The 16,286-nt window shown below is 34.9% G+C and overlaps 1 protein-coding gene and 1 pseudogene across 1 annotated transcript; both read right to left on the bottom strand.

Annotated features, from left to right (window-relative positions):
* Positions 1-5,683: 5,683 nt before the first annotated feature.
* Positions 5,684-10,004, bottom strand: LOC133866360 (class V chitinase-like; annotated as a pseudogene).
* Positions 10,005-12,066: 2,062 nt separating this feature from the next.
* On the bottom strand, positions 12,067-13,380 carry LOC133866359 (uncharacterized). Its single transcript, XM_062302869.1, has one exon. It carries the CDS (start codon positions 13,378-13,380, stop codon positions 12,067-12,069), a length of 1,314 nt encoding a protein of 437 aa, XP_062158853.1.
* Positions 13,381-16,286: the final 2,906 nt, after the last annotated feature.

The following is a 16,286-nucleotide window of genomic DNA, read 5'->3' as shown; positions in this document are numbered from 1 at the left end:
AAAAAAATCATATCTTTTGATTCAAACATTGGATTGAAACAAATTCGATGGCGTTGAAAAGCTTATTCAAGGGCTACAATTTTGTATTTTATGAAAATTTCGTAATTTCAACATTTACTAGCAGAAAGTAGTCGTTTTGTATTATTTTTACCACAAAGTGTTTTTATTTCTTTGTTTTATTATTATTATTTAGGGTTTCGAATTTAAGTTCTATATAAGCCTATTAACATGACTTTAGCCTCCAATTTCTATATTTTGATCAATTTATCAATATAAAATACTCAATGCGTGGTTCACTATCTCTTTTGCCTCAATTCCTTCGTAGAATCTTAGATTATAGGAAATTTTTGCAATTATGAAAAGTTATCAATAAAGCTCATTTGTCCGAGCAAGCCAGCGTTATCGGAAGCATCTCACAATTGTATGGCTGATTGTTGGGAAGGCAATTACACCATGACTTCTTCAAAAGTACATTATTAGTAGATTCTAAAAAGATGTACTGTTAGCAAAAATTAAAAATGTCATTACATTAATGGTAAGAAAGACATGTAAATACCTTGTCTAAAACACTAAAACATTTTTCCCCCACTGTTAAACTATATTTCAAAAAGGCCTCCATGCTTAATTATCGGGCTACAAATTGGATATAGATATCAGTGAACAATGGCTTATCATAGGCCGGTTACCACATTCTTTAGGTTTCATAGGATTTAAAAGATTTTACATTTGTGATCTTTAAATTGTTTATGACTTTTTTGCGAAATTAAACAAGAAAAAAAAAGAACTCAATTTGACTCGGCCGTTTCCTCCTCAAACAGTTGGTAGATAAGCTCACATGACATCGATTTGATGCGTTGTGATCACTTTCTGAACTTGCCACATTAATTGCACCTTTACTGCATGTAGATGGACCTGAGATTTCTCGCAAGGCCTGGAAGACTTTCTCAGTCCCATTTAGAAAGCTAGGCGGACTTTTGTGCATAAATCCAAAGACCATGGAATTGGGAGGAAATTTCCAAAATGGTTTCACGGGAGGAAAATTTGCAGTTTGATAGGAAATAATTTGTTGAACATTCACTCCCAGTCCACAAGTCTGTCTCCTCTATCTATTATCAAAATTAAAAACAGGTTTTAATTATTATTATTATTTATTTATTTTTAATACATATAATACATATTAGAAACTGGTTAATTACGTCAATTCCTAAAACCGCTAATCGCAACTAATTTAAACGATTACGCGGTTATACGATAATAATCTCATTTGTACACCCTTAAAAATAGCAAATTACTAAGACATCCGAATCTATTGAATTCAAGAAACCTGCTACAAAATTGAAGAGAACCGAAAACATGGCCAAAATTTTGCGGAACTTAGACAACAAAGTTCAATGTATTAATGGTCCCAATGCCTGAATTTGAATGTGTTAGGTAGTCCAGCACAGAACATGTTAATGTACCAAACAAACATAAATTCAAATAGTAAATTACAATTTGTTAAGAGTTTTACATTATCAAGGTATGCTTGGGTTATTGACTTTAATTTATTTTCTTTTATATAGATGGGACCCAAATAATTTAATTTATATAATAAAAAGACTTAAAGATGGGGTAATTACCTTTTCCCCCCATGAACTACCGGCCAATGTCATTTTGCCCCCACGAACTACCACTTCGACCAAAAGAGAGCATCAAACTACTATTTTTATACACTTTGCCCCCTTCCGTCAGGAATTCCGTTAATTTTGGATGGAATATGCCATTTTTTACCGTTAATTTTGACTTAAAGACCAAAATACCCTCTACAGTAATTTAATTTATTGACGTTTTGGCCGGATCCGGCCAATCTGGCCAGATTCCGGCCAGTCTGGCCGGAATCCGGCATGGTATCCCCGGAATCCGGCGACATCTGCAGGACGTCGCCGGATTCAGGCTTAATTTGTAGAATTCCGACACTGACCGGAGTCAGAATCTTACTTGTCGAATTCGGCAATAGTCAACTGCTTGAACGTAAAGGTCGACTGCATTGTTTAAAAAAGAATCGACTGCATCTACTATTTACGGAAAATGATTTACGTTTTTAAAAAGCGTAAATCATTTTCTGAAATTTATTAAGCATTTTTGGTCAAACGGAAATCATTTTTCGGTTAACCATTATTTTCGCCCTTACCAAACACCGAAAAATACCGAAACCATTTTCCAGAAATTATTTTACGCTGAAACAAACGGAGCATTAATAATAGTTCTGAAATTCTTAGCACTAATTTGAGATAACTCAATTTTCATACAACCTTTATTTATTTTTTCAAACTCACTCTTCATACAATTTTCTCAAAAAAGATCAATTATTTCTTCCCTACTAAAAATCATTTTTTCCTCCAACAAGTCGAAACCAACATCAAAATTTTTACTAGGAAAACTTGGTAGCTAGAAAATTTTCAACCCTAAGAAAATTAACAAAATTAACTTTCTCAAAACCCAACTAAGATATTCACTCCTTGGATTGTCATCAAGCATGTGATGAGTATCCCAATTTTGGTCAAAATTTTTATCATATGACAAAGAACTAACCTCTACAAGCTCTTCATCATTAATATTTTTGATTGCACAAAATATCAAAAAATACAGAAAATACTTTTCAAAAAATATTGTATATCGAAACAAACTAAGCAATAATTATTTTGTCAGGTATAATTGTACACTATTACAGCTAGTAGATAGAGCTAGAGGTGATCCTGCTAGTTCTGTTTGTTCTTTCATTTTATATTTTTATTTCTAGCAAATTCTGTTTATTTTTATTCTATTTTCACTTATCTTACATACTGCAATCACAAAATTAAAAATTAAAAACTCTAAATCACTCCGATATCTAATTTTCTATATCATCACCACACCATATGAAATTAGTAAAATTATTAAGTTTTTGTAATTTGGTCAGGTGAGTCTCATAATTAGTCTCTCGAAGTTTGGATATTTGCATATCTTCGCTGTCATTGGTCGGATAATGATAATGCCGTATTATTAACGAATGGGTCCCTTCCCATGAACCTTCCTTATCCTAATTAACCATTTCTTTCCTTGCTTTATTTCATGTAACCCCACGTACGTCATCAACTTTGAGACTTGGAGTCAACTTTTAGGAATAACTTTTGTCTTTTGGGTACGTAACTTTTGCTTTTAATACCACTCAAATTTGCTTTTAATACCAAAATTACCAAAATCCCATCCCCAATAATTAAGAAACACACACGTCTCACGGCCAAGCACAAATTCTTATCTTCAAGCCCCGGTGCCTTGCAATGAAATTTCCTCTATATATATTTCAACGTCAAGGTGGTCGGGGTTTCGGCGTGAGAATCATATTATTATTATTATTATTATTATTATTATTATTATTATTATTTTTTTTTTTTTTTTTAAGTACATCAACCGATTACAAGAAAAAATAAAAAACACAAATACAACAGGGTATGGGCAACCCAAATATTAAACTAAGAACGTAAGTACGTGGGGGCAATGCTTCCGAAGATGCGGGCCCTTTGACTCGAGACACGGATGCCACAAACTCGGGGTCACCATTAAAGGTGATTTTACAAGTGTATTGAGTCACAAGGACCCAAACACTAAAACAAGGGTAAACCGGGAGAGATGGGTACAACAAGTAAGCCCAAAAAAACAGTAATACAAAAACAATAAAATAAACAGTAGCAGTCCAGAGGAAGGCGGGGTGGGAGCCGTCCATGACGGCGCGTGGGGAACACGCGCCGCCAAGGAGAGGCCTCTCATCAGCCGGATTCGCCAGCGTGGCCCAGAACCCCCGGACGCGGTCGAGGGGGGAAGTGGGGAGCGCAAACGTGGCATACACGCGCGGAGGAGAGCAAAGATCTCGCTGGAGCGTGTGTGCCACGCGCGGGGGAGCAGAAGCCGGCTGAGGAAAAAACGACCGTCGGTGGAAACCGGAGACGCTGGGGAACTCGGTGGTGAGGCGCGTGTCTTGTAATTGTTTGCGGATGAGTGTAGATCTAGATCTGAAAAATTGAAACAAAACCCCTTGCCAAAAATTACAAAAAACTCGGTGGAAGGCGGAGGAAAATAGCCTGAACAGACGTTGTAGAGACACAAAAACCAGTAAAAAGCATGTAAGATACGTTGGTAGATGGAGCTTATGCCTTAACTCCAAAGGCTTGAAAAACTGGAAAGAAGGTAGAAGGTTGAAGAGATAGATGATGGAAAGTGAGAAGTAAGGGTGGTCGGATGTTGGGGTGGAAGAAGAAGAGAGGAAAACGGAGATGGGTGGTGGGGAGGGAAGCACAGAGCTTCCCTCCCATGGCGGCTTGCACAGGAAAAAAATCAGGGAGAAAAGGATGGAGGAGAGAGAACGGAGAGATTGTGAGAATCATATTATTATTGGCAGAAGAATCAAACGCATTCGAGGACCAGAAAGAAATGGACTTTTTTTATTTTTTATTTTTATTTTTTTAAGCTAGATCGAATTGGACTCTTGCTTCTGAAAAAAAATAATCTTAAAAAAGTTTTCACTATCAAATACATTAGAGAATGAACACTTAGATCGAGTGAATACTTAAGAGTTAAGAGTATGTATATATACATTGTTAAGGGATAGAAATCCTTTATGATAAATGTTGATTTGTATCGTTTAAATAGAAGTTTCTTTTATGCTAAAAAATGAAATTGCAGCACTAACGACTCTAAAAAAGCTAGGTTTCTCAAGAAAAATAGATGAAGAGGAGGAAAATAAATCCACATTGCAACCAGAAATCTGTTCTGATAATGATGCAACAATCTTAGAACTGGTAGCACGATGAGTGTAGAGGACTTGTGATGCAGGCTAATTTTACCCGTTTTACTTAAAAAAATCATATCTTTTGATTCGAACATTGGATTGAAACAAACTTGGTGGCGTTGAAAAGCTTATTCAAGGGCTACAATTTTGAATTTCAAAAAAATTTCGTAATTTCAACACTTACTAGCAGAAAGTAGTCGTTTTGTATTATTTTTACCACAAAGTGTTTTTATTTCTTTGTTTTATTATTATTATTTAGGGTTTCGAATTTAAGTTCTATATAAGCCTATTAACATGGCTTTAGCCTCCAATTTCTGTATTTTGATCAGTTTATCAATATGAAATACTCGATGCGTGGTTCACTATCTCTTTTGCCTTAATTCCTTCGTAGAATATTGGATTGTAGGAAATTTTTGCAATTATGAAAGGTTATCAATAAAACCCATTTGTTTGAGCAGGTGAGCCTTATCGGAGGCATCTCACAATTGTATGTCTGTTTGTCGGGAAGGCAATTACACCATGACTTCTTCAAAAGTACATTATTAGTAGATTTTAAAAGAATAATGATTCAATGCCACCTAAATATACAACTTTTCACCACTTTGCCTATGTGGCAAGATGATCCCCCACTACTTTTTGAGTTTTTTTATTTTTTAAAAATAAATTAAGGTGAGGGACCACCTTGCCACATAGACAAAGTGGTGAAAAGTTGTATATTTAGGTGGTAGTGAATCATTACTCATCCTAAAAAGACTGTTAGCAAAAATTAAAAATGTCATTACATTAATGATAAGAAAGACATGTAAATAACTTGTCTAAAACACTAAAACATTTTTCCCCCACTGTTAAACTATATTTCAGAAAGGCCTCCATGCTTAATTATCGGGCTACAAATTGGGACATTGTTGTATCATTAATAGAACAAATTTCTAGCTGCAACTCAGATTTATTTTTCTCATCTTCATTTGTTTTTCTAGAAAAAGCAGGCACTTTTGGAATTAGGAGAGCATCACTTTCACTTTTTAGCATTGAAAGAACCTCCAACATGGATGGCCTATCAGCCGCATTTCCCTGAACGCACAAAAGAGCTATTTGCATGCATCTTACACATTGAAAGTGTATCATCTAGAGATGGATCCATAAACTCCATGCCTTTGCCTGAGTTGCACAACTCATATGCCTGATATAAATTAATGGAACCATGATATCAATCTTGGTGCTCATAAGAAAAATCCAATTGCCAAGCACATGCACCAAAAAAAAAGAAGCATGATTAAACCAACGTACATGTTCTAGGAGATTTAAATCTTCATTCAGACCATAACAATATGCATTCTTCTTCCTACTTATGATGTGTAGGAGTAGAACTCCAAAGCTATAAACATCATATTTGGTAGAGTATAAGCCTTGTTTAAAGTATTCAAGAGGAACGTAACCGCTGCATGCATGCAATGATTGATTATACATAACAATTAATTATTTGACTATAATGCTTAATTTATCAAACTTTAATCATCAAAGTGCTTACTATGTTCCAACAATTCGGTTTGTATTTGCTTCATGTTCATCTTTCATGAAAATTTTAGCCATACCAAAATCAGATATCTTGGGTTTTATTTCGCTATCAAGTAAAATGCTACTAGCTTTGAGGTCTCGGTGAATTATTGTCAGTCGTGAGTATTCTTGGAGATATAGAAGTTCTTGAGTAATCCCTTTGATGATACCAACGCGTTTTCCCCAATTCAAAAGAAAACGTCTAGCAAGATCGATCTGCATCAATGAGATTATGAAGAAAAAGTAATTGTTACATGTGTGTCCTAAATATAGTGCTTTAATAATTAAGTTCTACTTGGTTTTCTTCTTTTTAAAGCTTAAACTAATTTTCAAACCCAATTTTGGCTTATGCCTAGCTTCTACACTCAAAACTAGTAAAAAATAGTATTAATTGTCAAGTTAAACTCAAAATATATTTGTCCATTAATTTAATTAGTGTTATAATAAGTATAATTAGAAAAAAATTCTAACCAAAGAGATAGAAGTCCAAGCTTTTGTTAGGCATGTACTCATAGATCAGCATTTGTTCCTTCCTTTCTATGCAAAATCCCAAAACTTTTCACAAGATTAACATGTTGTAGTTTTGCTGTGAGTGTGACCTCATTCTTGAACTCCTCAAATCCTAGTGTGGAAGCTTTTTTGAAAGTTTTTTTACTGCTATTTCCTGTCCGTTTGCTAGTATACCCTGCAACATAGATACTCGATCGTGGTCAATTTTTGTGTGTCTGTGTGTAAAATAAGAAAGGGACAGGCATATAGTGATTAGGAAAAGGAAAAAGAACATGAAAAAAAAAAATGTTTTACCCCTTTCAACATATAGGGGAAAATCAGGAAGGAGGAAAAATAGGAAAAGGAAAAATAGAAAATTGATTTTTTATTTTTTTAATTAAATGAGTAGGCACAAGGCATGGAGAAAGGGATTATGTGGTAGGTAATTAGAGGGAAAAAGGAGATGTGGTAAGAGGAGAAAGAGATTGATCCTAACCAATCATTAGATTTTTTATTTATTTAACAAGGATTAATTCAATGATTAGTTGGAATGACATGTCAACATTGTTGGATGAATGTTAGAATTATAATATCTAGCGTCACTTCCTATTATAAATTAAAAAAGTTTACCTTATAAACCGGACCATAACCACCCTGTCCTAGCGCAGCTTATTTTCAAGTGTAAATTTATTTGTAGCCTCATCAACATCAGCATATATAACTGAAGACTCGAAGATCAGGAACATTGCTAGTGAAGTTTCCAGCAGCTGCCATGTTGTCTACTTTTCCATCTGGTTCTTTATCTGCCTCCGGCCACCATCCATATTATGAAGACCAAAGGGTGATGAAAAGAGACAAAGTTTTAAAACGTCAATTTTTTCTCTGGTTTTTTTTTTTTTTTTTTTTTTTTTTTTTTTTTTTTCACTTTTGTGAAATAAGCAATAAATAATCCAAAATCCTACTTAATAACAGGTACAAAAAAGAAATTATGTACCTTTTGATTTTAGCGTTCTCTTCCTAGCTTAAATAACACATCACCGTCAGGAGGAGAAAAACGACAACAGTACTACTTAAAAGCAAAACGATCACTAACAATCTCCTTTTTTTGTGCTGATTGTTCTGATTTCCGTCAATGTTCCGATTCTCGTTAATTACAACCCCCTTATCGACCCCTAGCTTGAATTGAAGCTGAAATAATCATTCATAGAAACCTGTCATAAAGATCTTACTACATGCTACGTACTGGGAAAATAATAGAAAGTTCTGATCAGATGAATGAAAAACAATGGAATATTGTTCTTACAGTTTTATTCATTACATGTTAATGTCACCAATTTTCAGGATCAGGTGATGCATCATTCTCTATAGATATGTAGGTACTCAAACTTACTTTGGCTTACATTCCTGTGTGGGTTAAATTTCTTCATCTCCCCATGAAATTCTGGTCAGCTAAGTGCCTTAGTCATATAGCGAGTGGGGTTGGTAAACCCTTATATGCTGATAAGATGACAGAGGAGCAACAGAGGCTAGGCTATGCTCGGGTGCTTGTAGAAATTGACACCAAATCTGTCTGTCCTAAGGAGGTTAATATTTGCAGGAAGAATGGAAGTTCTGTGACTATTGAGATATAATATCCATGGCTTCCTCCGAAATGTTCCACCTGTGGAGGATTTGGTCGCGTAGCTTATGCATGTGCTAAATTTTTTTTCCAAAGTTTATTTGAATTTAATGTTTTGAAAATTATAAAAAGTCTTCAAAGTACATAAATTTTCATTGTTTGTGTTATTACACCCTCAGTAAGTTTTCAATATCCAACAATTTTTTCCGCAATATGTTTTATTACAAATCTATCATTATATAACTTCTTTTCATTTTTCTCTTTATTTTTCTTTACATCTTATTATTGTATGTTTTGAATCAAGTGATCATAATTCATTCTATATCTAATAAGTAATAAAAAAAAATTTTAAAATACATTTTACAAATAGAAGAATGTGCTCTAATTGACATATTAAATAAAAAAATATAATATAAATATAAAAATAATTTAATTTAATTAATATCTAAGCATAAGAAAATGGTCTCACTTAATTAAACTTGTTGGCTAACATCTTAAAATATATCGAGCCGGCCTGCCTAAAAGGTACCTACTAGAGAAAGCACCCAATTGTCATCGTTGCTGAGCTGAAACACATTGTAACCAAGTAGCTTCTTCTCCTTCACATAACCAAGTAGCCTCCACATCATCGAAATTGATCCAAGTGGATCCAATAATGCAGTAATTCACACATAAGTAGAATTGAAAATTGTTGTAGCACCATAACCTCGAATGCCCCTTGATGTACTTGTAACTCAAGCTTCCATCTTGTGTTTCGGCCACCTCTGTTGATGGTGCACCAATATCATTTTCTTCGGGATTTGCAAGAGCCCAAGCGTAGCCATGGTAAGCCAAACCCAAAAGCAACTTGTTTGAGGGAAATCCTTTACCCAACCACTCTCTTATGCCATAATCAGTGTTAACATGGGTTGAAGGACCATATAAAGTAGCATGAAAATGTGTAAAGTTCTCCTTTGAAGGCAGGTGATAGTCATATGCCACGACGGCACGACATGTCCCCAGTCCATATTTCTCTGTATGGATTCAATCGGGTAACTCCCAAATTCAAAAGTTGGCAAGTAACGAAGGGCCATTGTCAATATCAATTGTGCTTGGCCCGGCTTTCTTGACTCAGAATTTACTTCAGCACGCCACTCATCGAGCAGAATTACCATGTTGGTCATGTCTGAGGCGTTGTTAGGCCAAAGCCAGAACAAGTCTATGCCTTGACACCCATATTTCCTTGCTGTTTTTATTGAAGATTCAATGAAAGACTTTCTGTAAGAAGGTCGGTTGAGCATTCCATATATATAGATAGAAGCGTGACAACTGATGGGTTCTTGCGTTTGACAGTGTTGGTGAAGATGGAGAAGTACTGTTCAAAAGCTGAGGGGATGGAAAGCTGGAAGGTGGAGGAGTTGACATCAGCAAAAGCGCATATAGGTGGGTAAACAAGGCAGAATTCAGGTCAGGAATGGGGGATTCACTACCAGCATACCAATAACCAGCTTTGATCCAACTCTGAGGGTTAGAACAGTGAAAATGTAGAAGAAGAAACATTAACAATAGGAGGAGGATATTAATGTTGGATGCCATATGGAAAGAAAGCTAGTTGATATCTTTCATTTCCAGAGTTTGATAACATCTGCTTAATGTCAAAACTCAGGTTCTGCTAGGAGCCGTACAAGTTAAAAGTAAGAGCAGCATTTTGGAAATTTGCGGACTTGAATTTGGATTTTTTATATGAAAGGAGGAAAGAAAAGACGTCCAACCTTCCATGAATTTCTTATAAGCCTTGAATAAGAATTTGCAGAATGGTCTCCAAGAATTTCTTCTTGTTTTGTAGAAAGTATCACATTATACTACTACTTGAGAAAATTAATAGTTAAAATTTTCCAGAATTCATTCGCTATAAAAAACCATTTAAGTTAAGATTCGAGTATTTCAATCTCTTTGATTTGCCTCTGTTTACACAATGAATAAATGGTAACGACAAAAAAAGAAAAAGAAAAAGACAAATTGACGCGGGACATAATTAAGATTATTCTGACAACATATGATACCAGCAAAATTAAGAATTGAATATTAAAAAGAGAATTCATGAAATGCGAAAATAACAAATATGAAAGAGAATAACCTTAATTGCCTAAAATAAGCAAATAAATAAATAATTCTTAAAGACTAAAATTTAATTGATACTTCTAAACTAAATTCAAAAAATAACAAATATTAAATGCTTTATATTGGCTACGTACCTACTAATTTAACAAGGAAAAGGAAAACACATCTTAATTGAATCTTCTCCTGCATCATGATTCACAAACAGAGGAAATGCAAATCAAATATAGTTCTAACAACAAAATAACTAAACCACGAACTTAAAAGTGATCCTTACTAAAAAGTAAAGGGGTTTTAGGCAAATTAAAGACAGACCCAAAATTTTATGGGCAAGAAAAATTGAAGTCACCTTTTCGTGTTGGCAGATGATACTTGCAAGTGGTGCATGTTAAAGTGTTACTTGCTTTTCTTTTTTTTGGCAAAGATTTTAATTCAGCTTCTACTTTTTACTCTGGATAAGCATTTTTCATCTTGGAATATTAAGGCCTTGCCTTCTCGATCTATAAGCTCCCCATTCCTAATTAGGTTTGCAAAAGGTAATTTTGATATTGCTATCAGGGGTTTTTCAGCATAGTGACTCGTCTGGCAATATTATCTTAGTGAAGCTTTAGCAGCTTTGCTTGCTTTTTGGTTAGTTGTTTAGGAGATATATCTCTTGAAAGAGATAAACTTTAGATGATTCTGACTGTTAAGAGCCCTTATCTTTTTTTCTTTAAAGAGTTTTTTTAATTTTGTTTTAGATTTTAGTGTTGTTTTATCCTCGGTGTCTCATTATATCAATTTTCGAGCACATGTTTAGCTAAATATGCCACTACCAATCATGTTTTTAGTAGCATTTTCACATGATCTTCAATTCTCTCTTCCATTCGGATCCAGAGTACGTGGTAAGAATTCTACCATGTAACTCTTTCCTAATTTTATTAGAAAAAAAAAATTAGAAATTTTCTTTCTTTTCTAATTTTTCTGTGATTTTCTCGGCAACCAAAAGAGTGGAAAGAAACAAAGGGTTAACAACCAAAAAATCAAAAGTAGAAACAGATGAAATACAAATGAAATATAGTTCTTACAACAAAATAACTAAACTCAAAACTTAAAAATGATCAGTACGAAAAAGTAGAGAGAGGGCCGGGTTGTTAATCCCTACAAAAATTCCTGACATTCTTATAAATGGGATATATATATATATGCTACATCAAGCTACATAATAAAATACCTATGCGAATAGGTAGGATAAATGGCGTTGTCGGAAAGGTTTAGTTGCATCTACCATGTTTAAGCCCATTGCAGTCCACAATATATGAACAGCTAGATTTGGGAAGTAATGGAGAATTTTCAATCAGCCAGGCTTGTTAGTTCTGTAGTCTTATGACTCTTATCAATGCACCCCCTGTGAAGACTGAAATCACAATCGAAACATTCATAAGTCGAGCCATAGCAAAGATCACCACAGTTATCACATTGATGATGGGTGTCCTCGCCATTGTCAACCAACTTCAGGGGATGTTCATGCATGTCCGGCAAACTTCGCCAGTCTTGTTTGTTCTGTAGTCTTGTGAATGCACCACTTGTGAAGATTGAAATTACAATTGATACATTTATAAGTCAAGCCATAACAAAGACTACCACATTCATCACATAGACGATCGGCGACCTTGCTCTTGTCAACCAATTTGAGGGGATGTTCATGCCTCATAGACTTGACATATGAAAGTTCTCCAAGAATGCAATCGGGATGAGCAGAAAAATTGAGGTCTGCACAATAGTAGAACCACTTCTTCGGATCCCGCTCTTCTTCACAAATATCACAAAAATATTCATTACTAGAACTATCTTCATCTTTATAACAAAGTACGAACGACTGTTCGTACGGTCCGTATCTTATGGTACGAGGCAATGTAGCGCATTTGAAATCCAGAGTAAATTCACAATCAGCACAACGAAACAATACCTTTCTGTTAAAATCACAAGAGCTGCACTTATCTAAATATGATGTATATTTGCTGGAGAGAATAAGTTGGTGCTCATGACCATCATGGTTAATTTTGTCAGGTATCAAACTACAATGGACATCAAGGTCGAAATCACATTTGTCACAACAGTAGGTGAAGCCATTACAAGTGCGGTTACAAGCATCACAGTCAAATGACCTAGCATTAGGTCTCTCTGGGAGGAGAATGAGGGTATGTCGATGAAGTGAGTGTGACTTTTTTTTGGGTAATTCAACACAAGATTTGTGAAGAAAGAATCTGCATTGAACACAACTATAAAAGGGAAGGGAGATAGACGACACACATGCATCACATTTTTCTTTATTCTCAAGTTGCTCATCAATAAGCTCTAAGTCATGCTCATGACTAAAATGTTTGATTTCCACGGCTTTTTCCATTTTGTCCTCTCCCACTTTGGATTTCAAGACAACATAAGGAAAGGAATCAATGGTTTCATCAAGCCCCACCTCCGTATCTTCAAGTTGCTTATTTGTAGCACAATGAAGATGGTTAACGTAATCACAAGCTGAGCAATAATAAAGCATGTAGTCTATGTCTACAATTTTAACACAGAGTTCGCAAAGTCTATGGTCGGATTGAAATTGATGAACCTCAAGAGAGTTGGTGAGGTTGAGAGGGTGGGTGTGACGGATATGTTTGACAGTCAATGGGAAGGAAGCACATTCTAGGTGGACCAAGAATGGGCAGACAGCACATAAGTAGAACATGCCTTTGCCTTCTTTTCCACAAGCATCGCAGGTGAAAGAGACAGATCTCCGCACGAGGGTCAACGGGTGGGCATGACTTTCAGCTTGGATGGTGAGCGGCATAGAAGCACAATTAATATGAAGGTAAAATTTACAGTCAAAACAACTGTAATGGAAGCACGCTAGAGCACCTGTATTGCAACCCTCGCATTCGCTCTCAAACCAATCATGAACAGCACTTAAAAGAAGGGGATGTTTGCGGTGCAACGGGTGCCGCAACTTGCGGGGTAGTTCCGCACATGATTTATGAAGGACAAACCAAGAGCACTCTTTGCAACTGTAATTAGGACCCGATACTTGTTTCCAGCACAAATGGCAATTATAAGGATATATATCAATGATATCATTAGTACTCCTTGGCAGATCTTCGTTGAAGTTCAACGGATGCTTGTGGCTTAAATGTTGAAGCTCCATCTCCCTAGCTCTCTAATGGGGAAATTTGTAAACGAATGAGCTGGCAAACTTACCCGAAATATGAAGACAGATCCGGATATATATATATGGGTGTATTTTGAACCAAAAAGATAGGCCCAGCCACTTGTTCCGCACTTGCTCTCTCACACGACACAGCCTTCAACTATAAATACCCAGCTGCAACAAATTAAAACGAGACAATCATCTTCAAATTGAAAAGGACAAAGCAGTCTCCAAGTTTAGACGATAAATGATGGAAAGAAGCTCACAAATTTTGCATATCACAGTTGAAGAAAACAATATTAACAGCTAAACATGCAGGACCCAAAGACTCTCTGATACCGAATTCTAAAATATATATACAAAAACAGGCCACTGGTCAAATGATCACATTAGCAGGCATCAATGAATACTCACTGCCTGAAGAAATCTGGATTTTGGCTTCACACCTTAATAAACCTCCCAATTAAGTTCAAAGCTCAGTTTCCCTTCGGATAAACATAAGATGGGCTCCATGTTAAATTTTAAATTTTTGAGATAATTAAGTGATAATTTAACATGGTAATAGGACTAAAGGTTTGGAGTTCGAACTTGACTATGTCATTTATCTCTCATTTCAATTAAATATTTTACATACTGATCATCTCCTATTAAAAGAGAGTCTGAGATCACACATGAGGGAGAGTGTTAAAGTATTGATTAAGATAAATGACAGAGTCAATGTTTAGACCCAGGATCTTAATTTGATCCTGATACTATGTTGAATAATCACTTTTCCGAAAGCTTGAGCTTTTAAAAAGATATAAAATTCATCATTTAATCAATACCTTGAACAATTTAGTGAACGGATTAGACTATAAATGAGGGAAAGATGATCACAAATGCAAATCACATGCAGTTGAAGCCAATAACAGCTAATTAAACAGGACGCAAAGGCTCTTTGATTCCGACTTCTAAAACATATGTTTCGATCAACATACAAACCAACCAGCCTACTCATTCATATATATATATAACAGCCGACTATTTGATATAGGCCGGAAAACAAAAAAGGAAATGAAACTCAAATGATCACATAATTAAGCAGGCATCAATTAATACCCACAGGTAGAAGAAATCTGGATTTTGGCTTCACTGGTTAACAAAGCTCCCAAGTTCAAAGCTCAGTTTTGCTTCAGATGAACGTAAGATCTGCATAAAACTTATAAACTAAAGGAGTTCACTTTGGAGGATCAATAATCAGAGCAAAATAAACTGCAAGGTTCGCGGTGGGACATGTAGTACTTGAGCGCACTGTACTCATTATATATGAAGATTGTGGTAGATGAAATCAATTACATCTTATTGATTTTTCGCACCGATTGGTTAACACCATGGGGCCCAAAATTGTAGGGTATATGCCGGTTTCGTTGTTTTATACACGCAAGTGTTGCCAGTTCCCCTTCTAATGGGACTGAGGAAGTCTTCCCTTGTGAGGCATCTCAGGGTAGGTCCCCTCTGCACTCAAGGTGCAAGCTCAGAAATCGATCACAACGCATTAAATCGATGACAAGTGAAGCTTCAACGAAACCCATCATTTCATAATTAGCTTATCTCCAACTGTTCGAGGGGTAAACGGCCAAGTCAAAATGAGGTTTCTTGTTTAATTATTACTATTATTATTTAAAAAAAAAACTTTTAAACAACTTAAATATCACAAAACCAAAATCTTTTAAAATTTATGAAAACTAAAGAATGTGAAGCAATCTGTTTGAAATCCAACATTACTTGATTGAAGTTAAGTGGCTCGGTAGTGGTTTGAGGGTCGCCCAGTGCTAATTTGGTGGTGGTCTCACAGTTTGAGAAAGAAATATATACTTAAACTCATAAAATGATTTACGAAATTTAAATATGTAAATCATTTTTCAAAACTAAATAAACTTTTTTAGTCAAACTGAATTTTTTTTCGATTGCATCAAATACCGAAAAATACAGAAAATATTTTTTTTAAAATATTTTATGTTTAAACAAGCTAAACATTAATTATTTTGTTTGGTATAATTGTACTACACTATTACAGTTAGTAGATAGAGAGAGAGAGAGAGAGAGAGCTGATCATTCCGAAACAAAAAAGAAACCCATTCTTTCATTTAATATTTTTGTTTCTAGCAAACTCCGTTTCTTTTTATACTATTTTCAATTATCTTACGTACCGCAATCACAAAATTAAAAATTTGAAACACTATCACTCCAATATCTAATTTTGTAGATCATCACCCCACCAGCCACATGAAACTAGAAAAGTTACTAAGTTTCAGCGATTTTATTTTTTATTTTTTTGTCATTCTCTACAAACTTTCCGCCTTGAGATTTCAACATTAAGAACCTCCTCTTTATAGTTTGCAAATCAAAATAATTGAAAATACGGTTAGAAAGTGAAATGCTACATGTTATCCCAACTTTGTGTCTTCTCAAAATTGATGTTCTTCTTAAAATCACTATTAAATTTAATTATAATAGATCATTATTGAATTTTAATATAATAGTGATTTTAAGAGTCACATTAATTTTGAAGG

Source organism: Alnus glutinosa, chromosome 4 (genome assembly GCF_958979055.1).
Source record: "Alnus glutinosa chromosome 4, dhAlnGlut1.1, whole genome shotgun sequence".
Taxonomy (NCBI): domain Eukaryota; kingdom Viridiplantae; phylum Streptophyta; class Magnoliopsida; order Fagales; family Betulaceae; genus Alnus; species Alnus glutinosa.
The sequence above is the reverse complement of the archived record's forward strand: the minus strand, read 5'-3'. Positions and strand labels throughout refer to the sequence as shown.